Here is a 17,693-nt window from a genome sequence, read left to right on the forward strand (position 1 = left end):
CCCGCCCGCTGCCCCGTGCTGGCAGCCCCCCCGCCCGCCCCGGCTGCCCGGCGCCCCAGGCGCGGCACCCCCGGGCCCCTCCGCTCCGCGCTCCGCCTGCGGCCCCGCCGCCGGGGCAGCCTCAGCAGCGGCACGGGGGAGCGCGCCCCCGGGGGAAGGAGCCTGTCCAGGCACGGGAGGCGGCCCCGCCGCCGAGCCCGCCGGTGCCCGCTTCGCGCTGTCCCCCGGTCCCACGTCCCCTGCCCGCTGCTCTCCCCGCCCGGCGGTGCCGCCCGTTGCGGTTGCGGAAAGCGGCTCTCCCTTCGGTGCGGGCGCGGTGAGGTGGGGGAGAAGCGAGAAGCGGCATCTGTACCCTTGCATCCGCATCCGCACCCGTTACCCGCACCCGTCGCCGGGGTACGCGCCTCGGCCGCGGGCGGGACGGGGCGGCCCCGGGGCTGCAGCGGGAGAGAGCGGGGAGCCGCCGGCCGCCCCCCGCCGCCCGGCCCCGGGCACCTCCGGCAGGCGCCGCGGGAGCGGGAGAGGAGGGCGGGGGCTACTCGTCGGGGCGGGGGCTGGCACGGGGCTGGCACGATAAAACCGGGGGTAATTGCATTTAGGCAAATGAGGCTGCCTCGGCCCTCCCCATCTCCAGGTATATAAAGTGGGGAGCGCTCCCGCGGACGGCCAATGCGCACGGCGAGCAGCGCCCGCCTTTCCCGGTGCAGACGGTGCGTGCCTCCGGGAGCCTGTCCGTCCGTGCCTAGGCGTGTGGGGGTGCGCTTGTTTGTATGTTTGTGGGGCTGTGTGCGCGTGTACTTCCGTGTGCCTGCCTATATGGGTGTGCGGGGGGGCGTCTGGGTGAGTGTGCACCATGGGGGGGGTGCCCATACACGCTTGTGTGTCCGCACGTGTGTGTCTCTGTATGTGCAAGCGTGCTTTTGTGCCCGTCCCGGCGTGTGTATCTGGACGTGTGAAGGGATGCGTGTGTACCTCTGGACACGCGTGTCTGTGTACGTGGAGAGCTGTATCTCTACATAGGTGTGTGCATCTAAGGTACGTCTAGCAGTTTGTGTGAGTTTATAACTAGATGTGTATGTACCTGGATATGTATGTGAGGGGGATGTATCTGCTTGTGTGTGTGTATGTGGGAAGGTGTGGGTATACCTGCGTGTGAGGCTGTGCTTATGCATGTACCTGTGTGGATGTGCGTGTCCATCTGTGTGCTGGTGGGTACATCTGGCTGCATACCGGTCCATATGTGGGGGGCACGTGTGTCACCCAGAGGTGTATGTAGTGCTCAGGGGGGATTTGGGGCGCATAACGAGGTCCGTGTACATCTGTATGTGCGAGGGCGCGTGCACCCAGGTGTGCCCGGGGGGCGGGGGTGCGCAGGGCCGTGTGTATGCACGGCCAGGGGTGCCCGCGGCCGCTCGCCCCGCCGCCGCCCCGGTGCATCACCCGCCGCCCCCGCAGGACGTCGAGGCGGCGATGAGACTCCCGCTGGCTTTCGCCGTGCTCCTCCTGGCCTCGGCGCAGGCGCTGGCTGAGGAGATGGGCAACACCGACGACCTCAGCTACTGGTCCGACTGGTCGGACGGCGACCAGGTGAAGGTGAGCTCCGACGGCCGCTGCTCCGCCCGGCGACCCCGCGGCGCTGCGGGGGGCGGTGTCGGGCGGGGGGTCCGCGCTGAGCGCCGCCCGCTGTCGCCCCGCAGGAGGAGCTGCCGCTGCCCCTGGAGCATTTCCTGCAGAGGATGGCGCGGAGACCCCGGCCCCAGCAGTTCTTCGGCCTCATGGGCAAGCGGGAAGCCGGTGAGCGGGGCGGGGGGCTGGCTCCCTCTCATTCCCCTCCACCTGCCGCTCCTCCCGGTGCCGCTCGGAGCTTCATGGCTGCTGTCACCTGGGTTTAACGCGTTAGACCTTTCTCAGAAGTTGACATGTGGGTTGTTTGGCTTTGGGTTGGGGTTTGTTTGGGTTTTTTAAATCATTTTTTTTAGTTTAGTATCAGATAACTCACCGATTGGTAAAGAGCAGGCTTCCCACTAAAGTGCCAAGTGCACACTGACCACAGCACATAAATACCAACAAGCAGTATCACAATAACTGACGGGTCAGCATCTGCGCTGCTGAATTGCCCGAGTGTGGAAATTGGTTGTGCATATGGTTACTGCCGTGTTTTCTGTGTGCTTACTGATCCTAGAACTGACCTGAGAAATCGGAGCTACCCAGATCTAAATTGTGTGGGTTTAGCTAAAACAACTCTTTGTAGTCTCTCCAAAGAGAAATGCAGTTATAAATGATCACCTTAATTTCCCTGAAGTGGAATATGTGTAGAGTAGTTTCTGTATTTGATTCTTCAAAGCATTGCAGTAGCATCATGTGTACATGCCAATAATTTTTCAACAACTTTTTTCTTTTTTTTTTCTTCTTCCAATCAGGATACGGCCAGATCTCTCACAAAAGTAAGTTACATTTTTAAGTAATTATTAGAAGATGTTCACATGGGGATCAGTGTATTTGAGGGGACTAGTTAGAAGGTGACTGGGTTCAGCTAAGGACTGGCAGCACTGGTGGTGGAGAAATGTTCTGTTAAAGAATTAAAACCCCTCGGTGCAGCTGTGAGCTGGTACCTCATCTGAGCTGCCAGAACCTTTGAGATTTCAATCCACAGTAATGTGTGGATGTTACAGCTCTCTCTTATTTCCCCAGGGGGGGATTCTGTAAGCCTTTCTTATAGGCAAGGCAGGCTTACTGCCAGAATTGGAGAGGAGCAATTAAGATGACAAAATCTGGGAAATTAGAACAGTGAATTCCCAAATCCCTGAGAACAATTCTACCGGAGAGTCCATGTGATTGCATGCGAGATGCTGTATCTGTGCTCTTGTTTTATCCGAGTGGGAATCAGAGCCCCGCTGACAGCAGGGGCTGGCTGATGGTGTGCTGCCATATAAACAGGTATATCTTGCCCAATTAATAAGTGTGCTTTGCTTAGCTTCTGTGTAACACCAACTGGGAGATAGTACGAGCAATATGGTGTTACCTTGTTCTGCACAGTGATAGTTTTATCCTCTGAATTTATCTGAAGATGCTTAGACAGTAGCCAGAAGGCTTTTAATAAGTAAAACTGATCTTGTATTCTTTGAGACCTCCACAAAGGTCAATAACTGTCCCGGTGTTCTGTTAGCCACAAGATTTTATCACTAGAATTACGTATTGGAAGACCAGTTAAAGAGTCTGATACAAGGATTGTGCCAAATCACCTGCTGACTAAAGTAAAAAATAATAGCTTTCTGAAAATGCTTCAGCTTGAATTAATACCTGTGAGGTCTGAGGATCATTTTTCTTCCTTTATAGATGAATTGGCTAAGCAAAATTCTTTCCAAAGAGAAATTTCCAAGTTTGCTTCAAAAGTCACCTTAGAGAAAGAATGGCTCCTTTTCGTTCCTTATCTGAAACTATAGCTACAACTATACCTGATACGTGCTGTAGGCCAAAACTTGGGGTAATTTATCCTCTACACATCCAGTGCCTTGAGGAGCACTAGTGGGACAGGAAGGTAATATCTGAACTTATAAATGTTCCAAAAATAGAGCCAGACTGTCTAGCTCAGACGTGTCCAGACAAGAGTCCCATTGGCTTCCTCTCCAATAAGGGCTCTGGCTGATCTGCAAGGAAGATTCTTCTTCCACATTACAGAAAAAAACAACAAGTAGAAGAGGTGCATCACAGAGATGCAGGCTATACCAAGCCACTGCCTTCTTGTGCTGTTGCTCAAATCAATAGGAATTGTACTGGGAGAGGAATAAGAATCAGTTATCAGTCATTGTTTTTCCTTTATACTTGAAAAACCTCCACTGAACTAAACCAAAATTCTATCAGAGTTAATGAGAAGATGTCCACCTAACTGGCTTGTGCCTTGGTCTAGCCTGTGTAGTCTGAGTAGTCAGACTGATGTTCTTTCTCCATTGTCTGAGAGTGAACAGATGAACAGTTTTGGAGCCCATGTCCTCCTCCCTCGTGAGAATACATTATCTTAAAAGCCTGCCTATTTAAAATGTACTAAAACACTCCCAAATATATTTTTTCAGGGCATAAAACAGACTCCTTTGTTGGACTTATGGGCAAAAGATCTTTAAATTCTGGTATGTATATGACTAAATCTGGTATTTGGTGACATACAGCCTCCTCATTCTGTTGCCTCTTTCTTCTCTCCGAGCGGATGGAAGATGCAGTCTTTTTGTAGTGCAGACCCAGAGTTCTCTGAAAAAGGATCAGGATTTTCTTTGTTAACCAAGGTGTTTCAGGGTCTGCTTCACTCCAATGCTTGAGATGATCAGGGTGGTCTGAGCTGCAGGCAAGGTCACATGGAAGTCCCCAGGGCGCTTTTCTTACTGCTCTGTCCTTGCCAGCAGCATGCCCTGCCGGTCCCAAGTGCTAATACAAGAAAAAGCAGAATTTTACTGAAGCATCAAGAAAAATTCAGAGGCTGAAAACGTAAAGCTCATCTAAACTTGTGATCCAAATCCAGATCTTGCCAGGTAAAGGCATATCCTCATTGTCTCTGGAGATCATTATTCCTCAGACTTGGAGCAGAAGGTAGAAGAGCAGAGATCTGCCATTAACACCACCTCATTCTGCAGGTCAAGCTGTTAAACATTCCTGGCCTCTTCCATCTTTTCATTTTACCTAAAAAAAAAAAAAAAAAAAAAGGCAACAAGCATTTTAAGCTTTGAACTGATACTGTGAATTTGTGTTATTTTCCCATAGCATCAATATAGTGCAGAATTCTCTTCCCATATGTGCACAGCCCCCACGGGTAACTGCAGGCTGCCCGGAGCTTTGCCTTTCCCATGCCATAGGACCATACTGAAGAAATCCCTCACTGTGAACCATAAAGTGTTAGTTAATTCCCCAGAATAGGAATTAACAAAATAAAAAACCTAATATGTTTTTCATGTCTCTGAAATAGTTCTCACTGTTTTGTTAAATGGATGATAAAAGTTAAATTACTAGCTGACACCTCTATATTATGTGGATACACGCTGTGATCTATATTCTGCAATTATGGTTGTCAGTAACTTTTATTTTCAATTAAACCCTGTTCAGACTAGTAATATTGCTCTCTGCATCATTTTGCAAATTGCTATGTATCATGAATAATTCTGTACAATTTTATCTGTGGTGGCAACAGCTATTAAATGCATAATACCTGTAAATATATCTGCTATCACAAAAGTAAATAGCCTGGAAGTAATAAATTGGGTTTGGCTTCCACTGGGATTACTTTTACATTAACATGAGAATGTAAAATACAGTGGATGTTTAAAAAAGGCAAAGATTTTATTGCTCTAATTTCAAAATTGCTGGTACAGTCAGGATACTGTTATGTGGTATTTGTAACAGGAGAATAAGGAAGTTTTACCCTCTTGGGCTATGTCATATCTGCCTGACAGGTAAACCTAGAATTGACTGCTTTTCTGCCTCATTCCCTGAGGAGAAAATGAAGAAGTTTCCTCTCCTCTGGAGGAGAAGATAGGTCCTAAGGACTGTATAATCAAAGCGAGATCAGGAATATGTGCTAGGACTGTCCTTACTTCTCCCTACTGAATGATATTTAATGGGGCAGGACCGTGTCTTGGTGCCGTGTGCCTTGGTGCCCTGGTTTTCTTGTTCTGCAGAAAGCCCCTACGTCCCCTGGCAACGTGCAGGAGCTCACACCGCCCCGCTGCTGGGTGCAAGCACGATGCTGAGTTAAAGCCGCCTGTGAGAAGGCGGGATGCGGGGATGCTGGTGTCTCCGTCTCTGGTTTGATGAGCTGGGGTCTGACACTGACTGTCCCGCAGGCTGTGCAGTCTGTTGGATGAATGCTTCAGGTAGAAGCTAGAAAAGTCACCTGTACAGTAAAGATACTGTAATGATCCACACTGAGAAAGAAAGCTCGACTCATTTTGCATTTAGCCTGGAGAGAATTGAAGTCTTCTTGATTTTAAACTGCCACCGATCCAAAATGCCAGCTCCCTGTAGGATGCAGTGCTGAATCCCCCCAAACTAGCTGTGTGTTTGCATGCAATAGTCAGGCACGCAAATGCTCTATGGAAACAGTCCTCCCTTTGGGATGGAAGCAAAGATGACTCTGGTGACCAGCTACAGCACCCTATGGTCAGGCTCTGCCCAGGCAGGGCTTTCTGGGTTTCGCCTTCATTTTAAGAGTAAGAGCTACTAAATGCTAAATATGTTACTGGAGACTATTTTACGCTGCAGTTGATCCACAGAGCAGTCTGAGGTTTGCTTAGCTCCTGCTGCAGATTTTGGCAAAAGGTATCCCTGTGTGCACAGCCTGGGGACGGGGAGGGTTCAAACCTGGCGAAGAGCTGACTGTGCAGGACAGAAGGTGGACATGTCGTCGATGCAGAAAGCCTCTACCCACATACCGATCTGCGTGCTCAGATCCCATCAGTTAAATGGATTACTGGGAGCTAAAAGGGCTCTGCCTTAATGGTACTTTCGGCAGCTCAATAGACAAGAGGTAGAAAGCACTGCTCAGACCTTCAGCCTCCTGGAGGGCAGTGTAGGCTGAGAGGTAAAACCAAATTGTTTTTGTTTGGTTTTGAGCCCCAGCAGCTCAGGGCTGGGCAGGGAGCCCTCACCTCAGCTGCAAACATGCCGATGGAGTCCGGTGGTGACCCAGCAGGCTGCAGGTGCCTGATGCTTCCCTGTGCTCGCTGGGGTTTATGCAAGGTTACACCATGTGTTTCATTCTCCTTTGTTTTTTGCAGGATCCTCTGAAAGGAGCATAGCACAGAATTATGAACGGAGGCGTAAATGAGACATTCCTGTGCATTATTTAATAAACTTCATTTGTTCTAAGGGGCAATGCAGTGTAATATAAACTAACCACTGTATGGAATAGTTATTTATTTAATAATAACCGATGGGGTTTTTTTTGTTTGAGTTGTACAAAATAAAATGATTATTTTTCATAGTGTGGCAGTGGTACACGTTGTGTAGGTGCGTTGTGGTTCTGAAAGGACCAGCAACCCTGGTGATGTCTCACAACAAAGCACATCATTTGATATGACCCATAAAGTTATGTTCACTAAACAAAGAAAATATTCTTCTGTTCATCGAAAGCGAGTCTATCAGCTTCACAGCCAGTGCAGAACAGAGCTGATGTACAGTCTAGTGCCTCAATTTGTTTTCATGGTTTATAATGTACTGTAATTTCCATATCAAAAAATATATTTGTATCATTGCAGCATGTTTTATGTTTTGTGACTACGTATCTATATATTTTAAGAAGGGTGGTGGGTAAGGTTTAAATGGGAATCCAAGGTCTTCATTTCATAGCCTGGAATTTTATGATAGTAACATTTTAAATAAAAACCACTCTGGGGATTTTGCAACATACTTTCTTTGCTGATAGTGATGGAGTTATTTCCCACGTTGGTCTGGAATGAGACTTGGATACAAGCAACAGTGGTCTGAAACTGGCAAGAAATATCAAATTAATGACTTCCTTCCACAGGGAGGCTGTGAGCCTCCTGGTGAGGGTCTGGCAAACGTTTGGGGGATTTGCTATGGGAGACGGGCATTCCTGGGATTGCTCTGGGTCACTCAAGGTGCCATCCATCCTAAACCTGATGGAAATCAAAAAGCTCGTTGGCTGAATCAAAAGGCCCCTATGGACGGCCCAGCTCCAAGCAGACTAATTTGCTGAGGAATTCATCCACTATTGCAGGTTTATTACTTTAAAGCCAAGCTTTCAATAAATCCTAGCCCTCAGATTCACAATAGAAGCACCTGTTGGCTTGAATCCAGGTAATACACGAGAAAAAAATGTGAGTGCAAGTATCTTTTTAATTAAAATGTCTGGTTACTGTATTTTCAGGACAGTTCCAAAATGCTACATACACCTCACCAGATGCCAGGGCATCTGGAGATCTATACTGTCTCCACCTGCTAAAGGCTATACTTCTCTGTTTGATGCTATCATATGAACTTTCATCACAGATGAATCAGCAGCGAAAACACCCAGCGTATACAAACCAGATCTCAAAGTGAGTGATACAAAGCGATTAACTGCTGGTGGTTTTCCTTTTTGGAAGTGAACTCAGCAACCTCCATGTTCAAGTTTACCTGAGGCATCTCCACAACTGCATCCATTAAGAGCGGGTGGGCATAGGACCTCCCTCCAGCGCCTGAGCCTAAGCACCACCTAAACCTAAGACCCCACTTCTAAATAAGGAGGAGCTGGCTCTAGCAAGGTTGGGGGGCTATAGGGTGGGAAAACCGAGGCAGACTTGCGACAGGGACCAACGTTTGTGTGAGACACAGCAGTTGCGCTGGCTTTCTGCCAGCTCTTCGCCTTGCAAGGGGTAATTTTCAGACTAATAAACTTCTGTATGAGCTCCCACTGAGCTCAATGAGGGGGGGAAGCTGACTGCTGGGTAACAGCATGGCTAAAGGACTGCGGAAATGCAGGTTGAATAATGCTCAATGAAGGGTAAAAAGAAAGAAAAAGCTTTAAAGCACTGTTCTCCGAGCCTGGAGGCCCACGGTGCTCCCAGAGCTCATGGCCTGTGCGTGCTGAATTGTGAGACATGGAGAGGAAAGAAAAAGCCCCGCTGCTCGCTCTGCAGCCTGTGCATCTCACAAACCTCCCTGCAGGAGGAACCACTGCAAACGTATTTGCATCTAGAGAACTCCACGCAAAACAGAGTGGGCTTTAAGTGTTTGGAGGACAGCACATAATAGCTATTCATGCATATTTTGGTTAGATATTATTTAATTCATTAATAGTTTTAGATCACTACCAGAGACTAGTTAACGGAATCCAGCAAAGGGCTGGGGCTAAATTTTCTGGCAAAACCATAGAATCATATACTGGTTTGGGCTGGAAGGCACCTTTAAAGATCATCTAGTTCAAGCCCCCCTGCCATGGGTAGGGACATCTTTCCTAAATCAGGTTTTTCAAAGCCCCATCCAACCTGACCTTGAACACTTCCAGGGATGGGGCATCCACAACATCCCATGGGCAAACCGGTTCCAGGGTCTCACCACCCTCATTGTAGTGAGGTGTGGAAGGAGGCTTCCTTATATCCAGTCTAAATCTACCCTCCTTCAGTTCAAAAGGCATAATTCTTGTTCTGTCTCTACAGGCCCTGGTAAAAAGTCCCAGACTGTTTTATAATCCGTTACATATTGAAAGGCTGCTAGAAGGTGTCCCCAGAGCCTTCTCCTCTCCAGGCTGACCAAACCAAATTCTCTCAGCCTGTCCTCACAGGAGAGATGCTCCAGCCCTCTGATCATCTCCGTGACCCTCCTCTGGACCCGCTCCAACAGGTCCGTGTCTTCCCTGTGCTGGGGACCCAGAGCTGGATGCAGCGCTGCAGATGGGGCCCCACCGGCGCGGAGTAGGGGGGCAGAACCACCTCCACTGGCCTGCTGGTCACGCTTCTTTTGATGCAGCCCAGGATATGACTGGCTTTCTGGGCTGTGAGTGCACATTGCCCCTGCACAGTTACATGGCTGTCTGATGAGTAGTTTTAATTTGGCATTTGAAACAATCAGTTTTAATTTCTGGTGGCAAAATGATGTCAGATTTGTGCATTGACTGATAAGATTAAAATTGGCATTGATTTTTATGTTTGTATAGACATACATTCCAAGCTAGAAATAAATGAAACACAGAGCAAAAGGCACAGCCTGAGATGTTCCAGTTGACTCCAACACCACCACAAAAGATGCCCTGTCTTGTTTTCAGCACCGGCAGGGACTGTTTGGCCATGCCATGTCAGGGCTGCGGGGCCATGCCCACCCAGCGGGTCCTGAGGCAGACATGGAGCCCAGCAGCCGCCTGTCCCCACTATGGGCTTGCTCCCACCACCCTCCTAGCCCAAACGTTTGTACCCACAGGCATCCTGGGATCCTGAAGAGTCAAACAGGAATTCCTATTCTTACATCTTTTTTCAGCCTTTAGTAGTAAGCAATAGAGTCTATACATTATTGAGTACTTCAAAGGGACTTCTAAATAATTCCTGTGGTCTTTAATCTTCCTTTTGAGGCTGCTTCAGCTTTTAAACACTTTTTTTGGGGTGTTGGATAGCATTGCTTGCAGCCCTAGCCCACTCATGCCTTGGATTGTGGGATAGTGCCAGCTCTCCAGCTCCACCGCAGGCTTTCACTAAATCCCCTGCCATCTCTGCAACAGCCAGCCACAGCCGTGACACAGACTTAGCTCCTTTTTGATGGCAACAGTCTGACATCCCTCAGGCTGCATAAGCTAATCGATAACACTGCAGCAAAGGGCATTTGTCAGCAAAGTGCAAGTGAGCCCTAAATAAAGCAATAGAAGTCCTTCTAGGAAATCAGCACAGAGAGTAAACCCAGGGTGATGCTGGCAATTGCCCCCACTGGGCACATGCTACAGGCAGTTTGATACCACAGCCCACCTCCAACATGCTCTGCCCCCTTTTTTCTTTATCTTTTCCCCCAGAAATACATCATTCCTCTGCATTGTGACAGCTGGCTGCCCTTCTGGTAGGCACTGTCTCCCTCATACACACTGGCACTCCCCTTCCCCCAGACAGGGGATGCCAAAGTCAGGCTCTCAGCAGCCTACCTTGCCCAAACATGATCCAGAGGACCATCAGCTCCATCTCTCTGCTTTTGCCTGGAGATTTGTCCTCCATGGTGCAGATGCAGCCAAACTTACCATGGGGAACCAGAGCCATTGCACACGTAGCCTCCCGGTGAACTGGGGGGCTGAGAGAGGGGTCTGGCCCCCCATATGTGCCTCACCAGGAGAGCCCAGGCCCTGCAGCACTTGCACACTCAGCTGCTACAAGCAAGTCCTTCACTGTGTTCACATCAGGAGGCTGGTATTTTTCAGTATGGTCCTAACCAAAAGAAAAGGAAGAATCTGGAAACATCTGAGCATGGAGATCTTCGGAGGGAACCTAGCCCCTAGCCATCATTAGCTAGAGCAGAATAACATCAAGAGGTTTTTTGGGTTTGGTTTTTTTTCCCAATTATTAAAGTGATTCTTAAAAATGCTGTTTATTCAGAGGACACCAGTAGCAGCTCCTTCCGAACTAGCAAGAGCCATTATTTAAATGCAGACTTTGTCCCTGTACCTTCTTAAAGCTTAGATAACTCCTTCAGCTATCTAACCAAGCAAGTCCCAATGCAAAGTTCGGTAATGACCAAGTTTTTTCCTGACAAGCCTGAACAGTTCCCTTAGCCACAATATCGCAGACTGCATTGATGAACATTTCCCAGAGTGCCAGGATGAGAGCACAGAGAGGCTCCTTCCCTGGTTGTACTGTGTCTGGATGCAGCCGCCTGCAATTCCGGGTACAGCTCTGTGTCCTCATGCTACCTACAAAGTGGCTCATTTCCCTTCATAGAAAATAGTCATTCCTGGAAGAGTAGGGATTTTTTTAATTATCCCCCCCCCCCCATTATTAAGTGTACAAATGTCCTCAAACCCATCTACTTCTTTCAGGGAAGACAGACCTTCTTCACATTATTCCCTTAATTTTCAGCCTATGTTTTTGAAAAAGCATAGGCTGAAACATTTGTCAAGAGGAGGGGCATCTGGGCTGTATGAAATTCATTACGATATTCATTAAAAATTATCACTGCTCCATCTTCAATAGATATCTGGTTTCTGTCAGAATAAAACAGCAGCTCATCAGCTCAGAAACTTTTTAAAGAGAGTTAGGCAGAGTGTGTGCAACAAACATCACTTCTTGTTTTCTGCGTCCATCTCCAAATTAAACAATATCACCACTTACTGAATTTAGAAGAAATGAAATGTGAACACTGTTTAAAAACCAAACACTTTGTCTGTCACGGTGCTTCATGCTCCCCCAGATACCTGGAGAAAGAAGCCCAGCAGGGTGAGGTGGCTCAGCCAGGGGTAACAACAGGGGCTGAACTAGAAAGGCAACGCACACCCTGTACCTAACCGGCCACTTCTGCGAGGTGCTACCTAAGTGCAAAGAAACTTAGGAAATTTTAAAGGATAAGGTTGACTGTTACGAAAATTTCTGGCAAATAAGGAAAAAAAAGAGGCTTTTTTTTTTTTTCATTGCTTACATTGTTATTTCAGAAGCAGAGATGCAGCAGAGTTGAAAGGCATACTTGCACCAATATATGTCAATATACTTTTGTTCTCTACAGGAACTAGTTTGCATTGAAAACACCTAACTGAGCAACAGAAGAACACCTTTAATCACAAACATTCAATTTTGTCGCATAGAAATGCTTTTTATTTTCAGTTATAGCAGTCAGAAAACAATAGGCACACTGAAAGTCTGTGTACCAAAGCATTAAAATTCAAGCAATACCCTCTGGAAGCAAATCTTGCTTGAAGAAGATATACATTAATTACTGAAGGAAATACACATAGTGTGGCTACATTAAGACTGCGTTTCAAATTTTTTTATAGTTCAGTGAATTTTAAGGCAGTGCATTTTTATAATTCACAAAAGACATCATAGCTCTTTTGTAGGACCTGAGCATTTGCAGCTTGGATTGCCATAGAACCAGCTCAGCCTGGGCAAAGCCATGAGTGAGACCAGCCCAGGGCATCAGCAGACCTCACCAAAATCGCACATGGGCAGAAGACAGCACTTGAAATATAACAATTCTGACGTCCACAGATGGCAATCTGTTTATTCATGGCACATCTTCTCCATGCTCCCTTTCCAACCCGACTTCAGCTGGAGGAAACAATCAAACCTTCCTGCCCTGCCCTCCCAGGCTGCCAAAGGAGTTCCAATTAGTGTCAATTGGGATAATAGCTCTATTTGCATTTTTAAGCTATTATTAGAAAATTGTCAGTCAGCCAGTAATTTTTATCACTTTGGTATAATAAGTATTTAAATATTTAAAAAGAGAATGTTCCTTTCTACCACCCCCTTCCTTTTTGTGCTAAAATAATAATGGTTTTTAATCAAAAGTAATTTGTATTAATATACATTTTGCCCCAGGTGTGAAGAGCAGTCTTCAGAAGCAGTGGTGAGAGATGTTAAGTAATGCAATTTATTAATATAGACAACTAATTCTGTCCATGATAGTGACAGAAATTGAGGCTGATTTTGCAACTAGAGCATTCTGACTCTCCTCTTGGCCTCTGCAGGATGATTATAGTGTAAGAATTGAGGTCAGTTCCAGTAATTTTATGTACCTGGGATTGTAATTCCCTAAAGGACTACTTTGACTGGGCCCAATTACTCTATCTTCTCCTTAGTGAAAATTCCTCAATTAAGCACCTGGTACCACAACCATCCCCCTCTCCTCCAAACTGGTACCAAAAAACAAAACCAAAGCAACCCCCCAAAAAAAAACCCCAAACCCAAAAGGCAGAGGACCTTTCCTGTTTGTCAGATCAGCCAGCCAGCTATATGTTGCTGTTATACCACTGATGGTGGACCGGGGATGTTGTTCCCTGACGGGGTTTGCGTCTAGTTGCTCAGGTATATGCAGTCTGCTGCTGCTCATCACACAGAGCTCATAAAACAACTGGATTGGCCGTTTACATAAATAGGAAATCTTTCCAAATGTACTGCATTTTTATAATGCATGTGTATATATATATATATATATACAAAAATTGCTATTTTGAGAAAAAAGCAGAGGCATGGCCCTAGGCCTTTCTGATGTGCACCTGCAAAACTTCCCAGCAGGCCTCATAATAGTGTTCTCTCTTACGACTGTCTGCAGTCCTGCAATCCACATGTTAACCATGACAAAAATAGGGGAAAAAACCAAATAACCCCTAACAATTTCAGAGGCAAAATTGACATTCCTCATTCCCCATGCCGGTATTATCTTTCATCTTGCCTAGAACTGGCATTGTACACCTCTTCTAACTCACATTTCTAATTTTTAATGTCATAACTGGCTTTCAGTTACTTGCGAATGGCATCCTGGCTGCCTCCGCTGCCAGCACACACGGCTCTTCGCTGCCTTCCCACCGGCAGCGCCAGCACGAGCAGCTCTGCACAGCAGCTTGTGAGCAAGATCAACTAAAGGTTTTTCTTTTCTGCTTGGCTCTATCCCTAGTACATCTTACATTCCTTTCCACGGTGCTCATGCACAAATCCCAGCGGCAGGTATGCGTGAAGGCACAGGCTACCAGCACGAGGACCGAGCGCAGCCTCCCCCAGGCGCGACGAGCGCGTTTGCAGGGACACGCTAACGGCGCCTGCCATCTGCCGGCTAGAAAAAAACCGAATTTAAAAAATCATCCCTCAAAGCAACCTCGCGATCCGAACCCAAACTCGGGACATAGTTTCTGGCCCGCTGGAGGAAACGTGCCCGCCCGCCGGCTCCGTCGGCGCGGCCCAGGGCCCAGCCGCCAGGCTGCCGAGCGGAGCAGGCCCCGGCCCCGGCCCCGGCCCCGGCCCCGGCCCGCCGGGTGGGCCCAGGTACCGCCGCCATCTTCTGTTGGCGCTCGTAGGGCGCCTGAAAGACCCAAACCTGTGCATGCAGCACAGGAAGAACTGCCCGCCTAGCTAGTTTTCTCTCACGGGAAGAATTCTGAGGCAACCTGGGGAGTGGCGCTGGCGAGAGCAGCGGTGACCCACCACGACCGGGCCTCGGGGAGCAGCACCCACCCTGTGCACATTCACCTGCCCCGAGCTGCCACCCCACCAACCTGCTATACCACAGCAGCACACACCACCTCTGCTTCAGCCTCCTCAGCCCCTTCTCACCTTCCCCAAGCTTCGTAAATAAGGCATGAAATTAAAATTAAATTATCAAATTTAAATAAAATTTTTAAATGTTGTGCATTACCTGCACCCAGCGGCAGGCTCATTCAAAACTTTCCAAGACTTTCTCAAATCACAGCCTTTACTTTACATCAACTACGAGTCTATATAGATACATAAACATCTAATATGTAAATAAAAAAACCAACAGGCCCCAAAATTCCAAAACAAGGAACCACGCCAGCCGTGGCGCGGGTGCTCTGCCGAGCCCTAGGGAAGCTGCTGAGGAACACACAGCCCACCTTGCTGCAGAAAGCAGCAGCCACCACCACGCTTCAGCCCCACTCTGCTCTGGGGAGACTTGAATCACCAGCTCAAACACAGGCTTACCTTGCATTAAATCCTCCTTCCACAATTTCTCTCTTACGTATTAACAGGAATCTGACATAAGGTCTGTGTCAGAACAAAAGACAAAGTCCACCCCTCCAGAGTCTCCCTGTAATATTTTGGTATTTTACTTTTAACCACAATCATATTTTACCTCAGTTCTGAGGGAAGAAACGCAACAAGCTTGACTGATACCAACTCTGAATCTGATTAAAATTGTAACACTCGTTGAGGAATTAGCTTCCCCAGCAAAGCGAACACTTGCTCCTGCAACCTAGTTTTCCAGCTTTTTTTAATTCTTGGTGAAGACTGTTAAATATGCATCACCTTGTCATCAAATGATGTTTCTCACACCAAAGGTCCTCCACAAAGAGACTCTCCATATTCTCTTAAGTTAAATAGGCTGCATTTACACTTTACTTTGATTTTAAACACAGTTTCAAACATCTTACATAATTTCAAACCACTCCACATAGAAATCTCTGCCCAGTGGACCAAGAGTCCCCAGAGTCCTGTCAAGTGTTCCCTGTCTCTTACATGCTGACCTTATACCGGGGAGCTTCTCTAGAGATCCACTGTCAGGGACACTTTGATGTGGACACAGTGAAGCTCCAACACAAGCCAATTAACTGGAAGTGAAAACAGCAGGTAGGCTTTATTAAAGAGTGTGGGGCACCACTGAGCAACCTTAAGCAACCTGAGCACAGCAGTGCTCTCTTTGGAAGATACACTGTTTACTACCTTCTTCCTCCTTTTAAAAGGAGGGAGAGATTGCAGTGAAAACAACATTTAATACTTTCATCAATCCAAACCAGAAAAAAAAAAATCAACCCCACCCCCCTATTTTATTCACTTTGCCAGAACCCTACAGGCTCTCCCCCAGCCCTCAGCAGTCCTGCAAGCCAAGTTCTCCATCTCCTCCCTTCCAGGTGGGCCACTGACTTTAATTCCCCATCCCTGCCTCTGACACACCACTCAAACCAACTTACTCAAGCTGTCAGAACAGTCCAACTTAATTTTCCCCAAGAGAAACAGAGTAAGGAAAGGAGCAACCACGTGGGAAGAAAGATAAAAGGTACAACTGGACGAGATAGCGCTGCACACCGGACCTGCATCCCATTCCCTCCTGTGACAAAACACAAACATGTCTGCAGCTGGCAGATGATCCAGAGTAGTTGTCTTAAAAAAAAGGGGGAGGAAAAAAGAAAAAAAAAAGAGAAGAGAAAATAGAAAGTACAGAGTGGGACAGAAGTCAAAAAGGTTATATAATTTGAGTCTATACATGGAGAAGGAATGAACAGGTTTTCACTCCTGAGACCCCTAGCATTTATACCTTTAACAAGAACAAGGCAGCAATAACTGTATTTTTCCTCTGCATGTCAGTAAAAAGCTAAAATAATTAGGATCACCAGTCTAGGACCTTGTCTATGTAAATGCTCCATATATCAGGAATTTAAAAAATTAAGGTGAATTTTGTTGAATACTTGACAATGTGGTAGCAGAAAGTGGATTTGAGTAATGATCCCAAAACGTGTTGAGTCTATTTTTACTTCAGGCAAATGCTATTTTCTTATCATCTCTGTCTTCGGAAGTTTACAGTGAACAGTAAATCTTATCTTTACACATCAGTACCTCATCAACATACTCTATACTCCTTTCCCAAATCAAAATATACTTTACTGCATCAAAGAAATCAAAAAAGACAAGCACATGGCCTTTAAGTAAAGAAGGCTGCAGGAATGTATTACCTTACTCATCATATATTCATAGATAACTAGTATGTGCAAGTTTACATCAAAATATGGCCACTACTGGCCATAGCCAGACAGTTCACGGGCTTTATAGTACTGCTGAGAGGTTTCAGTAAGGTTTCTGGAATAGAAATTCAAATGCAGAATTACGATGGTATAATAAATAGTCAGTTTATGAAGATTTTAAACCAGAATTGCTTATATTTTATCTTTTAAATAACAATTGGCTTTGGTTTCCTAGTCAAAAAGGGCAACAAACAGACTTCTGTCTTCATAAAGAGCATGATGCTAATCAAGTCAATCTGCAGCACATGTCTTTCTTGTTTGACCACCCTTATGTTTAAGTTAGCTTTAGAAAAGCAGCCCCCATGCCTAAGTACTTAATAAAAAGTTGTCCTGGGTAAAGCATGTGTTTTTCAGTAAGGTGTTAGAAATTCTTGTGGTTTCTGAAGAAGCTTTTTTTTTTCATTTTTCCAAGCAAGACGTCTGATCCCATTGTCTTCACAGTGATGCTTTGTCTGACTAAAATCTATGGCTAACAGTGTTGTTTCACCACACAGCTGGCCACATGAAGCGAGCAGCAACATGGTCTACCTTTACATCATACAGGTGGAAAAACTCTTACAGTAAGTGAAAAGACTTAAAATACTTAAGTCATGCAAGTTCCATCAGACTGATACAACCTGGACTGATACAACATCACCTAGTTAACACTATTTTCAAGAATAATAAATGCATTTAAAAATTGAAGCCCTTGAGTTAGAAACAAAGGCATAACTCAGCTTCTCTTGTCTGTTCTGCTTTTTGTTAACAGTCACGATATCTTTGGACTGCTGGTATATTTACAAGA

The 17,693-nt window shown here is 46.6% G+C and overlaps 1 protein-coding gene across 4 annotated transcripts; it reads left to right on the forward strand.

Annotated features, from left to right (window-relative positions):
- The first annotated feature begins 616 nt into the window (after positions 1–616).
- On the forward strand, positions 617–17,463 carry TAC1 (tachykinin precursor 1). Of its 4 annotated transcripts, none has more exons than XM_080386769.1 (6): positions 617–710; positions 1,456–1,593; positions 1,698–1,794; positions 2,421–2,444; positions 4,071–4,124; positions 6,759–17,463. In XM_080386769.1, exons 2-6 carry the CDS (start codon positions 1,471–1,473, stop codon positions 6,806–6,808), a joined length of 348 nt encoding a protein of 115 aa, XP_080242895.1. In that variant the 5' UTR covers positions 617–710; positions 1,456–1,470; the 3' UTR covers positions 6,809–17,463. The 4 variants fall into 4 exon arrangements, with proteins under 4 accessions (XP_080242895.1, XP_080242896.1, XP_080242894.1 ...); XM_080386770.1 differs by lacking the exon at positions 617–710 and adding an exon at positions 720–1,035; XM_080386768.1 differs by lacking the exon at positions 617–710 and having other exon boundaries at positions 720–1,593; positions 4,750–17,463.
- Positions 17,464–17,693: the final 230 nt, after the last annotated feature.

This window comes from Falco punctatus (genome assembly GCF_963210335.1).
Source record: "Falco punctatus genome assembly, chromosome: 4".
Taxonomy (NCBI): domain Eukaryota; kingdom Metazoa; phylum Chordata; class Aves; order Falconiformes; family Falconidae; genus Falco; species Falco punctatus.